Raw genomic sequence first — 21,527 nt, 5'->3', positions numbered from 1 at the left:
TCTGGCAGACGACACCTCCGAACGAAGCCAGGGATGTCAAAAGTGCAAATTATTGCATAAATGGGCACTTTGTGGCTGTGGGGGACTTTGTCGCCCCCCCCTCCCTCCCCTCTCTCACCCCCCTCTTCCCCCCTCTCTCGCCCTTCTATCTCCCCGCTCTCTCCCTTCTCCTCTCTCCCCCTCCTCTCTCGCCCCTCTCTCTGTAAATGTATTCACAAATGTCTACCAAGCACAACAATTAATTCCAACCTTGGGAAAAAACAGCTTTCATAGGGTTTGATGATTTGGTTTTTGCTGGCATAAAATTGGACACCTTGCCCACAGTCATATCATATTCATATCAAGAAGTCATATCATAGTCACATCAAGAAAGTTTGTTCGTTTGTCGATATTTTTTTTTTGAGACATCGAGGAGTGGACCTCCAAATTTGTGCCTGTGTCTTTTTGAACACTGTATTTGGGTCCATACAGCAATTCCACAGCAGACCCTTCGTACACTTGAGAAGTGGACTTGGGGATTGGGGGGGAGGGGTGTTCCTGGTGTTGGCTTAATGGCGAGAGTGGTGGGCTTGGGATCCCAGGGTCCTGAGTTTGAATCCTGCTTTGCTGTTGAATTAACACCAGATGGGGTTGACTCAGCCTGTCATCCTTCCGAGGTTGGCAAAATGAGTGCCAGCTTGCTGGTATCCTGTGTCGGAGTGGCAATCTGTCCAGGATTGTGCCCAATCGCCAAGAAGACTGCTTAGGCAGCACCAACGCTCTGCACAGAGAATGTTCCCAATGGATGGGGGGGGGGGGGGATGACTGAAAATTAATATGTCAGGAATTTGTAGCCTGATTTAAATTGGGTTTAATTTATCTTGGTTGTCTTTTAATCCCAAATCTAACATTGTATGTACATCATTTCAGAGGAACAGGTCTTTCAGACGGACTTGGCTGAAGAATATACCAGTACTTCAAACAATCTTATTCATTTATTATTCATTATTTCTTGTATTTTTTTCTGTTATTATTGAAGATGAATTGGTCTCTTGAAACACTGTATCTGGACCAGACTTTTATATCATTTAATAAACTAGGGCGGGCCCGTAGAGGCGTGCCCGTAGGTGCGTGCCAGTATGTGCGTGCCAGTATGTGCAGCTTCGTGCCTGCAGTATCAGGTCCCCAGCATCAATTGTGACGTCATATCAAATGAAGAAGAAGGGGCCCGTAGAGGCGTGCCCCTAGGTGCGTGCCAGTATGTGCAGCTTCGTGCCTGCAGTATCAGGTCCCCAGCATCAATTGTGACGTCGTATCAAACGAAGAAGAAGAATTGTGACACCCCCGCTCTCTCGCCCCCCTCTCTCGCCCCCCTCTCTCCCCCTCCTCTCTCGCCCCCCTCTCTCCCTCCCCTCTCTTGCCCCCCCCTCTTCTCCCCTCTCTCGCCCTTCTATCTCCCCTCTCTCCCTTCTCCTCTCTCCCCTCTCCTCTCTCGCCCCTCTCTCTGTAAATGTATTCACAAATGTCTACCAAGCACAACAATTAATTCCAACCTTGGGAAAAAACAGCTTTCAAACCCTTGGGAAACAGCTGTTTCCCTTGGGAAAATTCAAACCTTGGGATTAATTAATAATTTGAACAATTAATTCAAACCTTGGGAAAAAAACAGCTTTCAAACCTTGGGAAACACTTGGGAAACAGCTGAAATGGATGAGGAAGAACGATATCAAACTTTGAAAAGGCACATACTCAGGTCCCCAGTGCCGATTGTGCCGTCATACCAAACGAAGAAGAAGAATTGTGACGTCAATCGTGCAAAAAAAACAAACAATTTAAATAAACATTCATTGTGACATCATTCGTGATGTCATAGCACCGTGTCCTGTCATTGGTTGACAGATAAATGGCCGTAACTTGGGAACCGCTTGGCCGATTGATATCAAACCTTGAAAAGACACACCCGCGGGGCCCCGGCAATATTCCTGGCAAGTTTCAATCCGATCGGACCTGTGGTCGTCTGGTTATTAATACTTTGGGAAAAAAGGCATGATAAGGTGAGAAGGTGGAACGACACCTTCAGCTGCCATATATACACCTTTTCAACACTGAAAAAGCAATAAAATTGCCGTAACTTGGGAACCGCTCGTCCGATCGATATCAAACCTCGAAAAGGCACATCCCCGGGTCCCCGGCAATATTCCTGGCAAGTTTCAATCGGATCGGTCTGGCGGTCATCGAGAAACGGCGGTCGCAGACAAACAAACAGACAGACAGACACACAGAGATTGCTGGAATTATAGATAGATTGTGAAAGTGGTTCCACAGTGCTTCCATGTGAATGGAGTTCTGCAATAAACTTTCTCATCACAGCAATATTTGAATGGATTTCAATGGGTATCGATTTTTATGATCATTTTGAAGTTCTAGGTATAACTCTAAAATATGCTGGCTTTTCATTGCTGAAATCTAGTGTTATAGGTTTGTGTAGTTCTTGTGTTGTCGCATCCTGAAATGAGATTTTCAAGGCACTCCATTGTAATCATTCACAGAAATAGCTCATAAAATACCTCCACATTGTGGTTTCCAACTCCGTTCATATTAATCATTGATGGAATGAGGTTCGGTAACCCAAAGTGATGTCATGCGACATCAAAATCATGTCAAGTATGTACTTTGTCCATCATAAAATGGGAAAGGTGTTTGACCCTTCAGGAGTGGAACACTCGTGAAGGACACCATTTACTGACTTAACTGTTGTTTTGTAATCCTGTATTTTCATTCACAATTTTCTTGAGTGGAGAGTTTTCATAACATTTATAAATTTTGTGTGGATTTATATCAAAACTTATTTCGACCCAAGCTTGTGATTACATGTCTTGGTGGTGCAGGAACAAGCTTTCAGAGGTGCATTCAGAACATTCCCAGAGTGAACAAATTGTGTGGGATGATCCAACGGCACGGGAAGAGCGAGCTCGACTGGCTAAGAAGCTTCATGTGAATTGTAGCCAAGGAGAGCATGAACCTTCCTCTTCTTCTTTGCCTCAGCAAGAACGGCCGAGCACCGAACATTCTGCAAAATCTTCACCAGCAATTGATGGTGCTTTGACTGCAAATCGGGGTACGAATGCAGTTCTAACATCTGAGGTTGGAGTGCTGCTAAGCAAGCAAATCCAACCAAAATTATTTCCGATTTTGCAATAATTTAAGAATGTCTCTTAGTTATTTATTTTTTTAATTCGTTTAATTCGGATGCTTGTATAAATTAATTACCTCCGCCAACATAGGTGGGCAAAGGTTATGTTCTCACCCCTGTGTGTTTGTTACTTGTGAAAACGAAGATTCACAAGTATATTGGTTGGTCTGGTCTGTTATTTCTGTCTGTTTGTCTATATGTCAATCACCTACAGGTCACAATTTCAAACCAATCTTCACAAAACTTCACCAAACGGTGGAATTGCTCATAAGCAAGAAGCCTATTGATTTTGAGGTTGACATCGAAAGGTCAACATGGGCCAAATGTCGAAATTCTGAAATCGGAAGTTTTCATCTGATTTACTTGAAATTTGAAGAGGATTTGTGCATCAGGTCAATTAATTTAACCACCAATTATTTTTGAGGTCAACACATGCCAAAATGTCAATGTAGGCCAAAGATAAACAACTGGTGAATTTTCTAAAATCCTCAATTTTCATCTTATTGACTTTAAATTTGAACATAATTTGCATATCAGGTCACTGAATTCAGGCACCAATTATTTTTGAGGTGTCAAGGTCAACATAGGCCAGATTTCTTAAATCATCAATTTTCATCCGATTGACTTGAAATTTGAAGAGGATATGCATAGTTCGTCATTGAATTCAACCACCAATTCTTTTTAAGGTCAAATTTGTTTTCAGGATATAGCAAGTATTGTGCTTGGCATGACGTCAGTCGTCAGTTTTGGGGAGTCGATCTCGTCGAAAAAAAACAAATTTGAGATTTTTCTTTCTTCCCTTATTATCAGTACTAGTGCGGGCCCGTATGTGCGTAAACGACGAATGAATTGGGGCATTTTTTCACCCTCTTCCCCCCCCCACCTCTCTCGCCCCCTCTTCTCTCCCCCTCTCTCGTGCCAGTACCCTCTCTCGTGGGTGAGGCGTGCCAGTATGTGCAGCTTCGTTCCTTCGCTCTCGTAAACGACGACTGGATTGGGGCATTTTTTCAATTAGATCGGACCAACCGTATCATAAATGGCCATCACTTGGGAAACACCTGGGAGAAACATACTAAGGTCCCCAGCGTCAATTGTGATGTTATATCAAACGAAGAAGAAGAAGAATTGTGACGCCCCTCTCTTTCGCTCCCCCCCTAGTCTCGTCCCTCCTCTCTCCCCCCCTCCTCTCTCACCCCTCTTTCTCGCCCCCACTCTCACCCCCTCTCTCGCCCCCACTCTCACCCCCTCTCTCGCCCCCACTCTCCCCCCTCTCGCCCCTCCTCTCTCCCCCTCTCTTGAATTGTGATGCCCCCTCTCTCTTGCCCCTCCTCTCTCGCCCCTCCTCTCTCGCCCCTCTCTCTCACCCCCTCTCTCGCCCCCTCTCTCTCATCCCCCTCTCTCCCTCCCCTCTCTTGCCCCCCCTCTCACCCCCTCTCTCGCCCTCCTCTCTCCCCCTCCTCTCTCGCTCCTCTCTCTCGCCCCTCTCTCTCTCTCTCGCCCCCACTCTCAAACCTTAATATCAAACCTTGAAAAGGCACATCCGCGGGTCCCCAGCAATATTCCTGGCAAGTTTCAATCAAATCGGACCGTCAAGTCTGCAAAAAAATAGTAATCATGATAAATAAATAAATAAACATTAATTGTGACATCATTCGTGATGTCATAGCACCGTGTCTTGTCATTGGTTGACAGATAAATGGCTGTAACTTGGGAACCGCTTATCCGATTAATATCAAACCTTGAAAAGGCACATCCGCGGGTCCCCAGCAATATTCCTGGCAAGTTTCAATCAGATCGGACCGTCAATCGTACAAAATAAATAAATAAATAAATAAACATTAATTGTGATGTAATTCGTGATGTCATAGCACCGTGTCTTGTCATTGGTCGACAGATAAATGGCCGTAACTTGGGAACCGCTTATCCGATTAATATCAAACCTTGAAAAGGCACATCCGCGGGTCCCCAGCAATATTCCTGGCAAGTTTCAATCAGATCAGACCGTCAATCGTGCAAAATAAATAAATAAACATTAATTGTGACGTCATTCGTGATGTCATAGCACCGTGTCTTGTCATTGGTCGACAGATAAATGGCCGTAACTTGGGAACCGCTCATCCGATTGACATCAAACCTCGAAGGCACATCCACGGGGCCCCGGCAATATTCCTGGCAAGTTTCAATCCGATCGGACCGGCGGTCGGCGAGAAACTGCGGTCGCAGACAGACAGTCACACGCACACACACACAGATTGCTGGAATTATAGATAGATTTCCGTCGATGGAGTCGAAAAAAAAAAAAAATCTCAAAAAAAAAATTTGGAGTTGTTTTTTTTCTACCCTTATTATCAGTGTTTAAAATGGCAATTTCAGTTAATACAATGGGGATTTTGATGAAACTTGGTTGGTAGGTTCATACCATGACCTAGTTGTGTGCAAATGAGAACCGTTGCTATGGACACCACCGTTGCCTAGCAACGGGACTTTGAAATTTTAGAAAAATCATAAAAAATTTATTTTTTCGAAAATCAAAAATCTGGCCACGAGCGACTGTGGGCAGTACATTCATCCATATTGTCAAAAATTTCCAGCCGGATCCTATGAAAACTGTCGGAGAAGATCGACTTTGAATGAACCCTGGTCGAAAACAATAAAAAAACGAAGTTCGTTATATCTCTGAGACTATGAGTCAGATATACATGAAACTGGTATGGTAGGTTCATGGTATGTCCTCGTTATGTGTGAGAAAGAACCGTTGCTATGGACCCCTCCGTTGCCTAGCAACGGCCGACTACCCATGTCCGCCTGCCGGCTTATCTTGTTTGCTGGTTTGTCTTTGAGCAGAATATCTCAAAAAGTTATGAATGGATTTGGACGAAACTTGGTGGACAGGTTGGGTGTGTGACAAGGATGAAGTGATTATATTTTGAAGAAGATTCATATCCAGACATGATAATTTTAAATTTTTTAGTGATTCTTCACCATTGAGAGAGGGAGCGAAAAAATTATATGCAGTGTGGCATGATTTTTCAAATGTTGTGGATCGATTATGACAAAATTTTGTGGATGAGTTGGGTAGGTAACAAGAACAAGCCAATTAGATTTTGTTGTGTGACAAGGACGAATTGTGGTGGGATGCGGATCCCACCTATTGGTGGAATACAAAACGTCAACTGTTCAGCCTGGCGGAGGGAGGTATTCACTCTCCCGAGTGCTGTTCTCATTCTAGATATTTTGATAGTAAATGGAAAATAATTGAGATTCCGATTTGTTTCTTTGTCAGAATAATGTAAATGCATGTTTACTGTGGTGCAGATTCCTCTCCTATGGCATGTAGAATCACACACCATGCAAGTGAGAGTTCAGTTGCAACTCCAGTACCTAGTGCTCCCTGCGTCACGTTACCCAGAGCAAACCCACCAGCTACATTTGCATCTGAACAGCAGGTCTGTACTCTTGTACTGTCCCCCCCTCCCCTGATATTTTCTGCCTATAGCTTTTCCATAAATGATTGTCATTTATTTGTCATGAGCCAAAGTATTGTGTGATGAAAAATGTGTATAATGATTAAAGACTTCCAATGCCATTGGACAAGCTGTTTGCCACTGTTTTTTAATAGGATGATGCATAGAACTACCCTATTCCCCTCTTTGGAATTTATTAAAACAGCGATATTACTTATAAGGCATTTGGTAGAGCAAACACCTCTACAAAGCTGAGTAGTTTACATTTTGTATCCCACTGATAGGCCAGATCTGGATTAAGACCTGAACTAAAATTTAATCGGCTTGTTCTTGTCACATACCCAACCTGCCCACCGAGTTTTGTCTGAATCCATCCACAACATTTTGACATATCATGCTGTATATTGTTTTCGCCCGATCACTCAAGAGTGAACAATCACTTGAAAAATTATCGGATCCGGATCCGGATTTGGATCTTCACCAAAATCGAATCAATTCTTCCTTGTTACATACCTCACATGCTCATCTTGTTTCATCCAAAGCCTTCCACAACTTTTTTGAGATATCCTGATGTATGTCGTTTTTGGCCCCATCTCTCAAGAGTAGAAAATCAGTTTTTAAAAAAATTCTGATCCAGATTCACATTCAGATCTTCACCAAAATCTAATCGTTTTGTCCGTGTCACATACCCAAGCTCTCCACCAAATTTCGGCCGAATCCGTCCACAACTTTTTGAGATATCCTGTTCACAAACAGAGACAGACAGGTGTGAAAACATGGCCTCCATCCACCTTTGGTGACAGAGGTAATAAAGCAGGAGTGTCTGTCTATCCGTCCGTCCATCCGTCTCTTAACTCCTCACTAAATTTTGGGGCTAGCCCTGTCAAAGCTTGTGTGAAATGTTTTGGGGTCTCAGTAGATGTCCTGTGGTGGGTGGGAGGTTTCATTAATGCCTCAATTCAATTATGATTTTAACTTTTCGATCTGTACGAAACTGCTCCCGATCCAGAAGTAAACACAATCACAGGTTCGGCAGAAACATTCGCTGGTTTGATATCTCAATACAATTGTGATTTTGAGTTTCCACCTGAACGGACCCCACTTTTATCCATTCAAATGTAGGTGGGAGGTTTCAAAAATTTCTCAGTGTAATTATGATTTTAATTTTCAATCCAAACGAAGTGTTTTGTGTCCACCCTTCCGCGTTGGCAGATTTGTCTGTAGTATTAGGTGTCACGTGAGAATGAGGTCTATTTGTTCACCTCACGAGTGTTTGTATTTTGTAATATTAATGGTATCGTATTCATTTTTGATTGCAATGATGATATTTGAATGAAAATGTATGGAAAGATTGAGTTGAAAGCAGAATGAGAAGTGATGTGAGGATTTTTACCCATGACATTCGCGGATTTGTCATTTGCAATTTCACTATTGTGGCATCATAGAAATATTACCCACCTTACTTTTGTTGGCATAAGCTGCAGTCAGTCAATTTTTCTCAAGTCCTTCACGAACTGGCTGTCCAGCCCCCTTCCATGCAAAGCAAGGGTACCTCGCTTGTACTTTTATAATTCAACCCCTTCATTTTTTTTTTCTGCAATAACAAATATGTTTTAGAGTTGCCATTTAATTGTCAGACTCGAGGGGATAAGTGGGGTGGACATGTTAGTAATATAATCACTCCAGTATTAATTGAGGCATTGTCATTTAATTTGCCATTTCTTATTGAGACATGTTTGAAAATATTTTTATTTTTTATATTTTATTGAAAATATATTTATTTTCTGTAACAATACACCTCAAATATGGCGTAGTTTCTAAAATGAAACATACTCCGAATATACCGAAAGTCAGCTTTACGCAGAGGTGATTCGCCCATTTGAATCTGATTCGTCCAGGAAAATACTTGCTTGTGACGTTGGCGTTTGCATTTACAATACATTCCCCAGTGAAACAAGCTTGCATTGGTGCAAATTCCAGGATTTTCTTTGCAAATTTCAAACACCAACATAATTTCCCTATTTTAATTCAGCTGTCGTAAAACTCAACATTATATGATTGATCATTATACAACCAACAGTCAGCCAGAAGCTAATCTTGAGTTTATTGAAAGGATTCTATTTTTAAATAGTATCGGCTTGTGGAGGAGCGAGAACGCAGAATGGAACAGCACATAACAGAACGAAAAGAATGGTGTGTCGTGTCAGGCACCCAGCTAAGGTGGGCGCTCTGAACCTTCGGTCCAAAGGCCGCTGTGAATGCTGAAAAGATGCTACAATTTACTGCGTTCTTTTACATATTACGATTCCCCAAACATCGCTTAATAAAAACTGACAGTGGATCACGTGCGAAGGAAAAAAACAGGAAGATGATTCTTATCAAGCGATAAGGGCACTTGGTAGAGCACATACCTCCACCACGCAATGCTCAATCCACGAGAACATATCGGGCTCAATACATTTTTGAAATATCATTCGAAATATCATTTTTGGTCCCGACACTACCTGGCCAAAACTATATGGACACCTGCTCATCCAACATCTCATTCCAAAATAATGGGCATTTATAAAGAGTTGGTCCCCCCCTCCCTTGCTGCAAAAACAGCTTCTATGTCTCTCAATGGTGAAGAATCACTATTAAAATTAAATAATTCTCGTGTCCGGATCCAGATTAATATCTTCACCAAAATCAAATCAATTCGTCCTTGTCACACACTCACCCTATCCACCAAGTTTTGTCTGATTCCATCCACAACTTTGAGAAATCTTAACATACATCAGTTTAGCCCAATCGCTATGGTGAAGAATCACTCAAAAAAATATGGAATCCACATTCGGATCTTCACCAAAATTGAATTGATTCTTCCTCGTCACTGACCCAACGTGTCCACAAAGTTTCTTCCAAATCCGTCCAAAACTTTTTGAGATATGCTAGAAATCGTTTTTGGCTCTAACTCTCAACGGTGAAGATTCATTAAAAAAAAATTATAGTAGTCGGATCCAGATCCGGATCTTCACCAAAATCTAATCAGTTCATCCTTGTCACACACCTAACCTGCCCACCAAAATTCATCCAAATCTGTGAGCAACGTTTTGAGATCTCCTGCACACAATCAAACAGACAGACAGGGGTGAAAACATAACCTTCTTTCCTCTTTGGTGGTGGAGGTAATAAGTGGTTGATTTACAAATGAAATGCAGGGGATAAGGAAGAACAGGACGATCAAAAAATGCAGAACAAATCTGGTGGTCAAAATACACAACAAAAGAAATGAAACGAGGGAACATACATGATCTTATGGAAAAAAAGGAAATAAGTAACCCACTGTGGCACTGAAAATATCAAATTTATACCGTGAAGGGAGCAGGCGACAACTTTAACCAGGCATGAGCTGGTCTCTGGGTCTGCCACAACCCGTGCAGGCTGGTGTAGTACAATGCAAAGTTCAGCTCGGGGCGGAAGAATGGATCATGATGAGAAGGCCGGCAACATATAGAAAATATATATGTATATATATATATATATATATATATATATATATATATATATATATATATATATATATATATATTGTTACGTTTGAGGGGGGTATGCATTCAAAGGGTAATTAGGATGTTTAATTAGGTATGCCATGCTGTTCGAGTTTACCAGGATCTCGATGTAATAAGTAGCAATTCAGTGGTGATAAGTTGTCTAGTAAATGTTCATTTCTTCAAGGGGGGAAATGATAATTTTACGTAATTAGATAGGGACACGGGATAGGGTAAGTGTGTCTGCGTAAACCCCTTTTGGTATTCTCTGGAGACTGGCCGTGACATCACAGGACAGTGCAGCGGATGGCTCCGCCCCGTGATCACGATTGGCAGAAGGCGACGGCGGTGGGCCAATAAACGGCTCGATTGGAAGTGACGAGGACAGGAGGATAAAAAGGTTCTGTTCGGGGTCGAAAAGGGAGAGGAAGAAGATCGGGACAAAAATGATCGTGTTTTTTTGGTGTGGAGGCTGTTGCGCGGGAAGCATACTTGTTGTTGTGCTGATTCGATCGTGTTCTTCATCGTGTCTTGGAGCCTTGCTGAGCCTCGTGCCTCACCTTGGTTGGCTCTGGGGTTCTGCTGACTCGGAGTACGGGGTCGAACGGCGGGTGGACCTGCCTCCCTCTCCTGCTCGCAACTTGGCGCCAGAACTGGTTCCCTGGTGGCTGTGAGCGGACTTGGGCCAGGACCAGGAGGTCGACAGCACCACGGTTTCTCCTGCCCCCCTGACGAGAGCAAGGCCAGCTCGTCCGACGCCGATCCAGGGACAGTTGCGTCCACACCACGGTCCAGCCTGACCACCAGAAGTAGCTACGTTGTGTGTGTGTGTGTGTGTGTGTGTGTGTGTGTGTGTGTGTGTGTGTGTGTGTGTGTGTGTGTGTGTGTGTGTGTGTGTGTGTGTGTGTGTGTGTGTGTGTGTGTGTGTGTGTGTGTGTGAGCGCGCGCTTGGCGCCTTAGAGGGTTTGAGATCTGTATATTCATTGGAATTGTCTGTGTTTTTCCCCACGCCCGATCCCACACCATCCCGTCGAATCGCCCCGGATCCCTTTTCTTGCCGAGTCTTGTTATTTCTGGTTAATAGTAAAAACAAATAAACATCATCAACTCAGTGAAAAGCGACTCGTGCCACCTTCCTCGTCCCGTTTGCGGTAGAGCGATTAGAACCGCCATGTTTGGGTTATAAATAAATAAACCGCCTCCATCATTTTGGCTCATTCTACGTTGGCGGGACTGTTCAAGTCCCGTGGACGTCACAATATATATATATATATATATATATATATATATATATATATATATATATATATATATATATGCATATATATGTATGTATGTGTGTATATATGTATGTATGTATGTGTGTATATATGTATATATATATATATATATATATATATATATATATATATATATATATATATATATATGTATGAATGTTTTTGTATATATATATATATGTATGAATGTTTTTGTATATATATATATATATGTATATATATATATATATATATATATATATATATATATATACATATATATGTATGTATGTATATGTATATATACAGTGTAACCTCGATTAACCGCCACCCTCACCTTCCACCTGGAAATCAGGGTTTCCCAATTTCCATCATGTATTTTTCAATTACGATCCGCCACCGCCATCCGCCAACGTTTTCCCAGTACATAAGTACTTATAACAATGAAAACCACCCTCGTTTATCCGCCAGCGCTAACCGCCAGTGATCGCCTGTACTTCGCCACATCACGAATATTGTGCACTCATCTAAAAATAACCTTCGTCATCATCGGTGAATGGTCAGCGGGAGCACGTGCTGGTCCCGTCTGCCTCACAGCGTGCATTGAGACTGTTCAGTTCAAAGATTTTGTTCTGCATGTCTGGAAAAAAGAAGCTGAGATTGTGTTTAACACTTGATCAGAAACGCATGATATGCTAATACGCAAAGGAGAACTCGTCTGCGAGCCAGCAAGAGATTGCTAATCATTTCTCTCTTCTGTGGAAACTTGAACTTAAGTGCCGGACAGTTGGCGATATCGTCGCCAATGCCGTGTACAAAATACTTGTACAGATTGTAAGTTACGATCTTCAGTTCCTTATCATGGCATAAGCAAATGATATGCACAATTACTATGAGCCCATGACTTTGAGCTCTGTTCTTTTCAATATGTCTGCAGAAACAAATACAGTACATACATGTGAATAGGTTTGACCGGGCGTAGTGGCGTGCACCTGTAATCGGGCTACTCGGAGGCTTGGGTTGGAGGATCGCTTGAGGACAGGAGCTCTGCGTTGAGCCGTGCTATGAGAGGGTGTAGGGCAGCCTGGAATCATGGCGAAACCCAATCCTTATCCCTATGTCATAAGAGGCGACCAGGGTTGCGTCAAGAAGGGCATCCGGCATAAAACCTGTGCCAAAATCAGTATGCGGATCATAACGGATGATCCGCTGTGGCGACCCCTAACGGGAGCAGCCGAAAGAAGAAGTAGTACATGTGAATATGCCTGTGTCTGGCGTACATGGAGTTTACATATTACGTATATATTTTTGTAATCCATTTCTTATCCTTTGATCCAAACAGGATGGAATAAAAGGAAAAATAATCTCGAAAGACTGTTGAAACGTGCCTCCAATAGATCAATTCTGGCGCACGTGGATGCATGTGCAGTGGCACGGACAGACCGTGACATTGATATCGGACATCTGAATCCCTTCCAGCAACCCCCTGTTCAACCGCCACCCTCGCATAACCGCCAAATACGACCGTGTCCCAGCGCTGGCAGTTAAATGAGGTTTCACTTTATATGTATGTATGTATGTATGTATGTATGTATGTATGTATGTATGTTGTTTGTCTTTCAGCTGCTCCCGTTAGGGGGTCACCACAGCGGATCATCCATTATGATCCGCATACTGATTTGGCACAGGTTTTACGCCGGATGCCCTTCCTGACGCAACCCTGGTCGCCTCTTACGACACAGGGATAAGGATTGGGTTTCGCCATGAAAATTCCGGGCTGCCCTACACCCTCTCATAGCGCGGCCCAGTGCAGAGCGCCCGTCTTCAAGCGATCCTCCAACCCAAGCCTCCGAGTAGCCGGATTACAGGCGCACGCCACTTCGCCCGGTTATGTATGTGTGTGTGTGTGTGTGTGTGTGTGTGTGTGTGTGTGTGTGTGTGTGTGTGTGTGTGTGTGTGTGTGTGTGTGTGTGTGTGTGTGTGTGTATGTATATATATATATATATATATATATATATATATATATATATATATATATATATATATATATATATATATATATATATATATATATTTGTATATGTATGTATAATAATGTATATGTACATATATACAAACAAGTTGTTTCAGGACAACAGCCTCGTCAGGACAACAGCCTCGCCACAAGCTTCAGTGCACCATGGGCGGGAGGAAGGGCCAGCCAACTGACAACGAGGTGGGATAAATCTGTGCATGAGAGAGAGCAAGTTTCTTTGAAATAATTCCCAGGACAAGTTGATGTCACAGGAAGTAGAGATGGGAGACGAGTCTAGAAGTTTGATGGCTGCTTGAAGTCTCTGCCAGTCAGCCTGTGTGAAATTCCAGACTCGACGGTGCTGAGATGGTTCTCTAATAATAGCCAGAGAGATGTCTACTTTGACAAGCACGTGGTCAGATGAACCGTTTTGAGTGGAGGAAGAACAGCAGATATTTTCAGTGAAATTGATGTTCTCCTGGATCAGGCATTGCGTGGCAGAGGAAAGCGCTCTACCGAGTGCCCTGTAGTTTAAACCTGTTTTCTTTGTCGAAAATATCTTTATTTTCCGTTTTGTTATTTCGTGTCATGCGTTTCTGTTCCTCTGAAGTTTGTCCAACAGAGATATGGGTTTTGCTTGTCATTTATTTGAGTGAAATGATTTTTGAAATTCTGAGATTGTTGTTGCTGATCTGATGGAGGCAGATTGTAAATGGTGATGGACCTGGTAAGGAGGACACAGTGATGCTCCAAAAGAAGTTCCAGCTTTCATCTATGAGTCCACAGGACAAGATTGACTACTCTCAACTCATAGAAGAAGTTGGTAAGCCTCCACAAACTGAGACACCCTCTAACCATAGCTGCATATCCTTTAAAAGGACTTTTTTAAAAGTTTTACACAGGAGTTGCCTGAAATGTATTTTATTAATTAATTGGATACTGCTTATGAAAACAATTTACTCTGCAGTTTTTATGAAATTGGTCCTTTTCCTAAGCAAAATAACAGCTTTTCCAACTGAGAAAGTGTGACTAATGGGGATAGAAGATGTAATTTGGGAGGATGTGGTGGGGATGGATTTTTAATTTTTACTGTTCCTTTTGCGCTACCAACGTGCTTCTCTTCTGTTCCTTTTGCATCCTGTTCCATCCTGATCCATTTAGTGTTCTGACTCTTCCACGAACACAAAAAATAAAGATTGCAGTACACCATCTTCTTGAAGGCATGAAATGAAAAGTGTGATTGTGCTTGTTCCACAAACAGGACTATAGCAAAGCAAAAGACTGGAGGTTTGTGGTAAACTTATATTTTGGGAGTTTAACGAGGAAGGGCTTACAAGAAGAATATGTGTGTCCTGGAGTATCTGGGGATAGTCGGAGGGCCGAGAGAGCAGAGGAGCCAGACGAGAGGAAGGGTCATAGAAACAGAAGCCACAGGGCTTTTACTTCGGCGACATCACGGGAGATGCCAATGATGATGAGCGATTTCGATTCCATGGAATCTCAGAGACAGATGAGATGCTGGGGCCATAGCTCATGGGGGAGACCATTTCTCCATTGATGTGGCCTCAGGGCTTTGGGCATAGGCCTTCTAGTCTGAGTAGTTCTGAGTTTTTCCAAGGAATTAATTGAAATGACATGATGCCCAGTCTGCATCTGACTTTTTCAATATGGTCAGCCCAGAAGATGCCATAGCTGGTGTTGAGGCCTAATGTTCAAGAGACTGAACCTCCTCCAGAGGCCATGGAAATTGACATTGGATTCATTTTATGATCATCCAGAGCAATAGGCTAAGACGTTGAGATTTTCCACGATTGAAAGATATGTTCCATCAGTCATTTATACTAGCCGAAACCCGTCACAGACGGATTCCGTTCATTCAACCACCCTCACCAGCTCACCTATACTCGATGGACATGGACTGGACAGGGCGTGATTGCCCCTGTCTGCTCATCCCCCGCCCATGCCCCTGCCCCATCCCCCCCCCCGCCTTCAATTTGCTTACGCCCGCCCAATAGTTTAATTACCCCGGCCCCGCCTCCCCCTCTTCACTCCCCGCACACACACACACTGGTCTCTTGATTCCCCGCCCCACTTGCCCCTGGGCCCCCACCCCCTGTGCACCCCCTCACATTCAACCCTGCTTAATTCACCCCAGCCCCCGCCCACCCATCCCCTCCCCCATTTTCCCCTTTCAATTTGCTTACCCCCGCCCAAAAATTTGCTTACCTTGCCCCCCGCCTCTTCACTCCCTGCCCCCGTCTCTTCACTCCTCGCCCCCGTCTCAACGAAAAGTGTTTATTCTGCTCCAGAGATGAAAGTTGACTATTGCCTCTATGTGCGATGCACTCTTACAGGTACGAAGTTTCTTTCAGTCCAGGTCACAGTACTGAGAAAAACGTGACGCGACCGCTAGGAGGAGCACAAAATTGGTCCTTCAGTATTAATAAAGAGAAGATACAATGTTTCTTGTTACATTTTTTGTGTCAAATTCACATTCTGAGGGAGTCAGCATGTGCAGAAGAGGGTTTTACATTGCAGACGCTATTTTCGAGGAGTGGAATTACACCTCTCAGCGGTGTCAGCGACAGACAGGACGACAGACGTAGTGACGTCAGCGAATGACCGATGATGTCATGACGTCCTGATGCCTCTCAGCGGTGACGTCACACGTCGCCATGTGAACGAATGTAAAACGAAAAGTGTTTATTCTGCTTCAGAGTTGAAGTTTGACTATTGGCACGATGTGCGATGCACTCTTACAGGTACGAAGTTTCTTTCAGTCCAGATCACAGTACCGAGAAAAACGTGACGCGACCGCCAGGAGGAGCACAAAATTGGTCCTTCAGTATTATATTAATATATAGATGCTTCCTCTTTCATTTATTTTGCCTCTTGTGAAATTTATCCTTTGTTTTTTGTTTTAGTGTTGTTCTTGGTGCTCAATTTTATTGATTTTTTTTGTTTGGCATACATTGTCGAGGCTCGTATGAGAGTGAACATGAAACACACAGCAAGGGGAGCATGAGACAAGAGGGGTATGAGAGAGAAGGACAAAACAGTGGGGAACGGAGACATTCGGAGATCTGTGGAAGGGAGAGGGATGTGGTGGGGAACATGGGGTAAACAAGATGGACATTACAGGGACTTTCATGAAGGAAAGTAGAGTTATTTGAAGGAGGTGGGTTTGGGGTGGATTAATGGGGGAAGAAAAGATCGAGGTTTTGGATGGGGGAAGATAAGAGGTGGTGGTGAACAATTGTTTTGAAGGCCTGGAGGGAAGAATGGGATTGAACAGAGTGTGGGAGCTTATTCTAAAGGCGGGAAAAAAGAGGAATGAAAGAGCGAAGGTGAGCAATGATTCGTGACTTTGGTAGTTTTACCAGAAGGTGGTACTTGGCGGACCTTGAGTTCCCTGCGGAAATATGGTGGGGACATATCGCAGACAGAGCAGGGGGGGGTGGGCGAGATCGAAGAGGAGACGGTAGAAGACAGAAAGACCACTGACCTGCCTGCGGTGAGAGAGTGAGAGGCCCAAAGACTCAGCCTCATCGCGGGAAATACCAATGATCCTAAATGCCTTGGTTTCCACAGCGTGAAGCTGAGAAAGGTGAGAGGCAGGAGCACGAGCTCAGAGGGGAGAGCAGGACTCCATCAGGCTGCGGACAAAAGCTTTGTATGTGGTCAGGGGCTCAGGCGGGCCGAGGAAGGACTTTGTACGACGGAGGATGCCCAGTCGGGGACTGGCTTTGGAGGCCAGGTTAGAAATGTGGCTTTCCCAGGAAAGGTCATGGCAGATAGTGAGACCCAAAAGCTTGAATGAAAGGACTTGTTCCAGAGAATTGTTGAGAAAGGAGATTGGGGAGGGAGGGGGATTTCCAAACGGTCCTTTCGGAGAGACAGAGTGTGAGAGAGATTAGTCAGGATTGAAAAACATGTTCCACGTGTTGGACCCGTTTGTAATTTTATCCAGATCTGCAGAGAACAAAGAAGCTGCGGCTTACTGGTCTGAGGGATGACAGAGGGCGGAGTCATCAGCAAAGAGATAAAGTGGATTTTCCTGGGAGTCAGAGAGATCATTGATGAAAACCATAAAAACAACAGGGCCCAGAACGCTGCTTTGAGGAACTCCAGCCTGGATAGGAAGTGGGGATGAGAGAACTCCATTTAGGGCCACACGTTGGCTGCGACAGGAGAGGAAGTCTGCGAGCCATCAGTGGAGATAGCCTTGGATACCATAGGAAGAGAGTTTGGTGAGCAGGGCAGGGTGCCACTGTGTCAAAAGCATGTGATATGTCTGGCGACATGGCTCTAATCTCATGCCTGGCATTGAGTACCTCCATCCATTGTTGAGAGAGCATAAGCAGCATATCCATGGTAGAGTGACCTGGTCTGAAACCAAATTGATGATGGGAAATCAAGCCTTTGGAGAAGAAGAAGGATTTAATGTCTGAAGCTAAGATGGCTTCCATAACCTTGCTGATGATTGGGAGAAGGCTGATTGGTGTGTAGTTGCAGGTATCTGTTTTTTTACATTTTTTATGCAGGGCAGTAATTTTTGCTGATTTCCAAGCAGATGACAGATGACCTTGAGCAAATGAGAGGGTGAATAGAACAGAGAGAGGGTAAGCAAGAGCAGAGGAGTAGGTTTTTAGGACACGTGGATTGATGCTGTCTGGAGCGGTTGCAGAATCCGAGTTGAGGTTTGACAGCAAACTTTCCACTTTGTCAGAAGAAAAGGACACAGAGTCCAGGGACAGTTGGGTGTGACTGGGTAAGGTGGGAAGAGAAAGCGATGGGTTTTGGACCTTCATTATGACATCATAGTTGCATATGTAGAACGCGACATCCGATCAGTCTGAAAATTTTTGAGGGTCATCTCGGGATATAATAGTCCACAAAAAAATGTTTTGATGACATCATCGGCCACATGATTCGACAGCCATATTGTTTTTGTTTTTTTTTAAACCTTCAAAAATCTCTGAAATGGCTGAACAGATCGAGGTGAAACTTTACAGATATGACCGCCTATCCATGAGGAACAAAAGGTTCATACATATGATGTCATTGTGTCATATGTCATACATGGTTTGGCAGCCATATTGGATATACCCGACAACATATAAAAATCTTCTCTGGAATGGCTGAACAGATCGAGGGGAAACTTCACACAAATGTTCCCCAATGCATGTGTGTCCAAGTTTCTTAAGGAATAATTGATGTCACATGGTTTGGCAGCCATATTGGATTGAAGAAAATATTAAATAATGTTTTCTCTGGAACCACTTAATAAATCGGCATGAAACTTCACAATTTTGATCTCGTCATAATGGGGAATACATGTTTTAAATTTCAACTTGATTGGACACATGGTCTCGCAGCCAGAATAAATTAATTTTTTGATGTGGGTTCTTTTGGATTATTTATTCATTTATTTATTTTAAAAGGCTCACTTGGCTGTGCCTGGTTGGGTTTGAGGGTGGAGTAGTAACAACTGAAATGTGAATCCTATGCAGGTTCGTCCTGATGACGTCATCTGTGTTTTTTGCATCTTTGAGTACCTTCTGATGACTCCAATGCAGGACTGCACCGTTTTGATCTTCCATTTGATTTGAATTCAATTTATTTTAATCCCATTCTAAATTCAATTGAATAGTAATAAAAAATGTCAGGTGTGCGATCAAAGCGGGACGTCTTGGTACCCAGTCATCACTGCCAGCAGTTATAAGTGTCATTTCTAATTATGCCTCTTATTTATTACATAACACACGAGTACATAAACGCCCCACAAAATGCACCACACAAAACAAGTCCTGGCGAGGGTCTGCAATCTCTGATTGGTCGTTTTCTCGTTTTTAAAGTGATTGGGTGCAGTTCCTTTTCATCACTGATACCACTCGAGAATATGAGATAACATTTGTTTCATTTCTGACGAAGCGGTGTAAAAGCTCAGCCACAATGGAAATGTTCCATCGCTCTGTCAATCCAGTTAAGGTTTTTCTCCAGCCAGTTCACGCATTTTGGAATCGTGCCTGATTATAATTTGTGCTACCAGTGCTGGTTGAAAAACATAAAGGATCGGACTTTGTTGATATCTTGGAAAGGAGCATTGATCTTTTCCAGCTGTTCCTTTATTATCGTCTGTTTTTTTTTTTTTTTTTTTTTTGTGTGAGAAAAACGAAAGAAAGAATTATTTGTGTGAGTTCATAGAAAGCTAATTGTGTAGTTAGTCATGTTGATCAGTATTTTTTGTAAATGACATTTCTGGAAGACAACCAATCTTGCATTATTTATCCAGCATACTTTTCTAATAGCTATTGAAAAGCAAAGTTTGTTCAAACTTTGTGTTGTTATTTTTAACTGATATATATTCTCAACTAGCAGGGTCCACCTGACACTGTCCTGTGGGATGGGGGGGGGGATACTTGCTGCTGCCAGGCTGTGTGAGCCTTTCCCAGTTGTGGTTTCGGGACATGTTGGACATTGAAAAGCTATGGAGTTATTGGACTCTTGGTGGTTATCTTTTCCCTTTGGGCCGGGAGCAGCACTGCCTGACCCCATATTCCAATATACACTTTATAGTGGCCTTTTGTGGCCTCAAAACGGATGTCGAGGCCAACATGTGGTAGCTTAAAACCTTTTTCCAAATTCTGAAGTTATGACATCCAAAATTTGGAGCCTCTCGGTCCTGCAGTTGGCCCTGAAAGAACAATGTACAAACAAACACAAACACTTAAAAATATTGACCTAATATACAAAGCTCATTCTTATCACTCACTGTCTGACTCACTGACTGACTGACTGACTGACTGGCTGACTGATATTAATGTTCGATACCTTCCAGGTAACGTAGAAAGCTGAAACTGATACACTGGGAAAAATCACAGAACCGTCGGAAAGCATTTGTAAATGAAAAAAATTAACAAATGCAGATGAGCGACCTGAGACAATGGAGAAGCACGGTTCATTATTGCTTATAATGTGTAATTATAAACTGCAGTTTAGTTGTTTAGATCAGTCACATTCTGCACTTTACCCATGGAGCACTGTCTTTTTGTTTGCAGGAGGCTTGGTGCTCGACAAACAATACTTTGATCCTGACTGTACCCACATTGTGGTTGGAGTACCACTGCGAAACGAAAAGTACCTTGCTGCCATGGCTTCTGGCAAATGGGTGCTGCATAAGTCCTATCTGGAGGCCTGCCGAGTATCAGGCAATTTTGTTCAAGTAAGACCCATGCCAATCTCATTGCCATCCCAATCTTTTTCTTCTACTTTTGGTTGATGATGCTGATTGCATTTTCAATTCTCATTTCCTCCACCACTGAAGGTGGATGGAGGTTATGCTTTCACCCCTGTCTGTTTGTCTGTCTGTTTCAGTTATGGATGGATTCAGCCAAAATTTGTTTGGCAGGTTGGTTGGGTGTGTGACGAAGAAAAATTGATTAGATTTTGGTGAAGATCGGATAATATAATTTTTAAGTCATTCTTCACCATTGAGTAATAGGTCCAACAATGAAAATATAGCACGAAATCTTTAAAAAGTTGTGGACGTGGTTGGACGAAATTGGGTGGACAGGATGGGTGTGTAACAAGGACAAATTGATTCGGTGTTGGTGAACATCCAGATCCGGATACAGGAATTTTTTTAAGTTATTCTTCACGATTGAGAGTTAGTGCCAAAAAACGATATATATATAGCATGATATCTCAAAAAGTTGTGGATGAGTTATGACAAAACTTGTTGGTTGAGTTTGGTAGGTGATGAGAACAAGCCGATTGGATTTTGGTTCAGGTCATCAAATCCGGCCTATCAGTGGGATACAAAATGTAAACTGTTCAGCCTGGTGGAAGTTTGTGCTCTTCCGAATGCCATTCTAGTTTATAAATGTTTTGGAGTTTTTCTCCATCCATTTTTGTTCAATAGAAATGCAGAATGCATTTAGACATTGGGAAATTTAATCAGATGGCAAAAAATGCAATTATTGATTGTTGATTATCTGAAAAAATACATTTTATGTTATTGATTATCTGAACTTGTGAATACTTGGGTAGCCGGTGTTTGAGTAGTTATCTAACAGTTAATTTATA

At 42.9% G+C, this 21,527-nt stretch overlaps 1 protein-coding gene across 6 annotated transcripts in view; it reads left to right on the top strand.

The window, feature by feature from the left end:
* TOPBP1 (DNA topoisomerase II binding protein 1) overlaps positions 1 to 21,527 on the top strand; it is a 252,201-nt gene that overhangs the window by 204,976 nt on the left and 25,698 nt on the right. For all 6 annotated transcript variants that reach the window (XR_015055948.1, XM_085872708.1, XM_085872711.1 and 3 more), the window contains 4 exons: positions 2,868 to 3,097; positions 6,488 to 6,618; positions 14,145 to 14,262; positions 20,501 to 20,664. Coding sequence is in view for 5 of the 6 variants with exons in the window: in XM_085872708.1 (XP_085728834.1) it covers positions 2,868 to 3,097; positions 6,488 to 6,618; positions 14,145 to 14,262; positions 20,501 to 20,664 (643 nt within the window). In the remaining variant the exon portion in view is untranslated. The remainder of the gene's footprint in view (positions 1 to 2,867; positions 3,098 to 6,487; positions 6,619 to 14,144; positions 14,263 to 20,500; positions 20,665 to 21,527) is intronic.

The sequence above is a fragment of the Eptatretus burgeri genome, chromosome 3, assembly GCF_056783735.1.
Source record: "Eptatretus burgeri isolate ZD-2024b chromosome 3, Ebu_testis_v1, whole genome shotgun sequence".
Taxonomy (NCBI): Eukaryota; Metazoa; Chordata; class Myxini; order Myxiniformes; family Myxinidae; genus Eptatretus; species Eptatretus burgeri.
The sequence above is the reverse complement of the archived record's forward strand: the minus strand, read 5'-3'. Positions and strand labels throughout refer to the sequence as shown.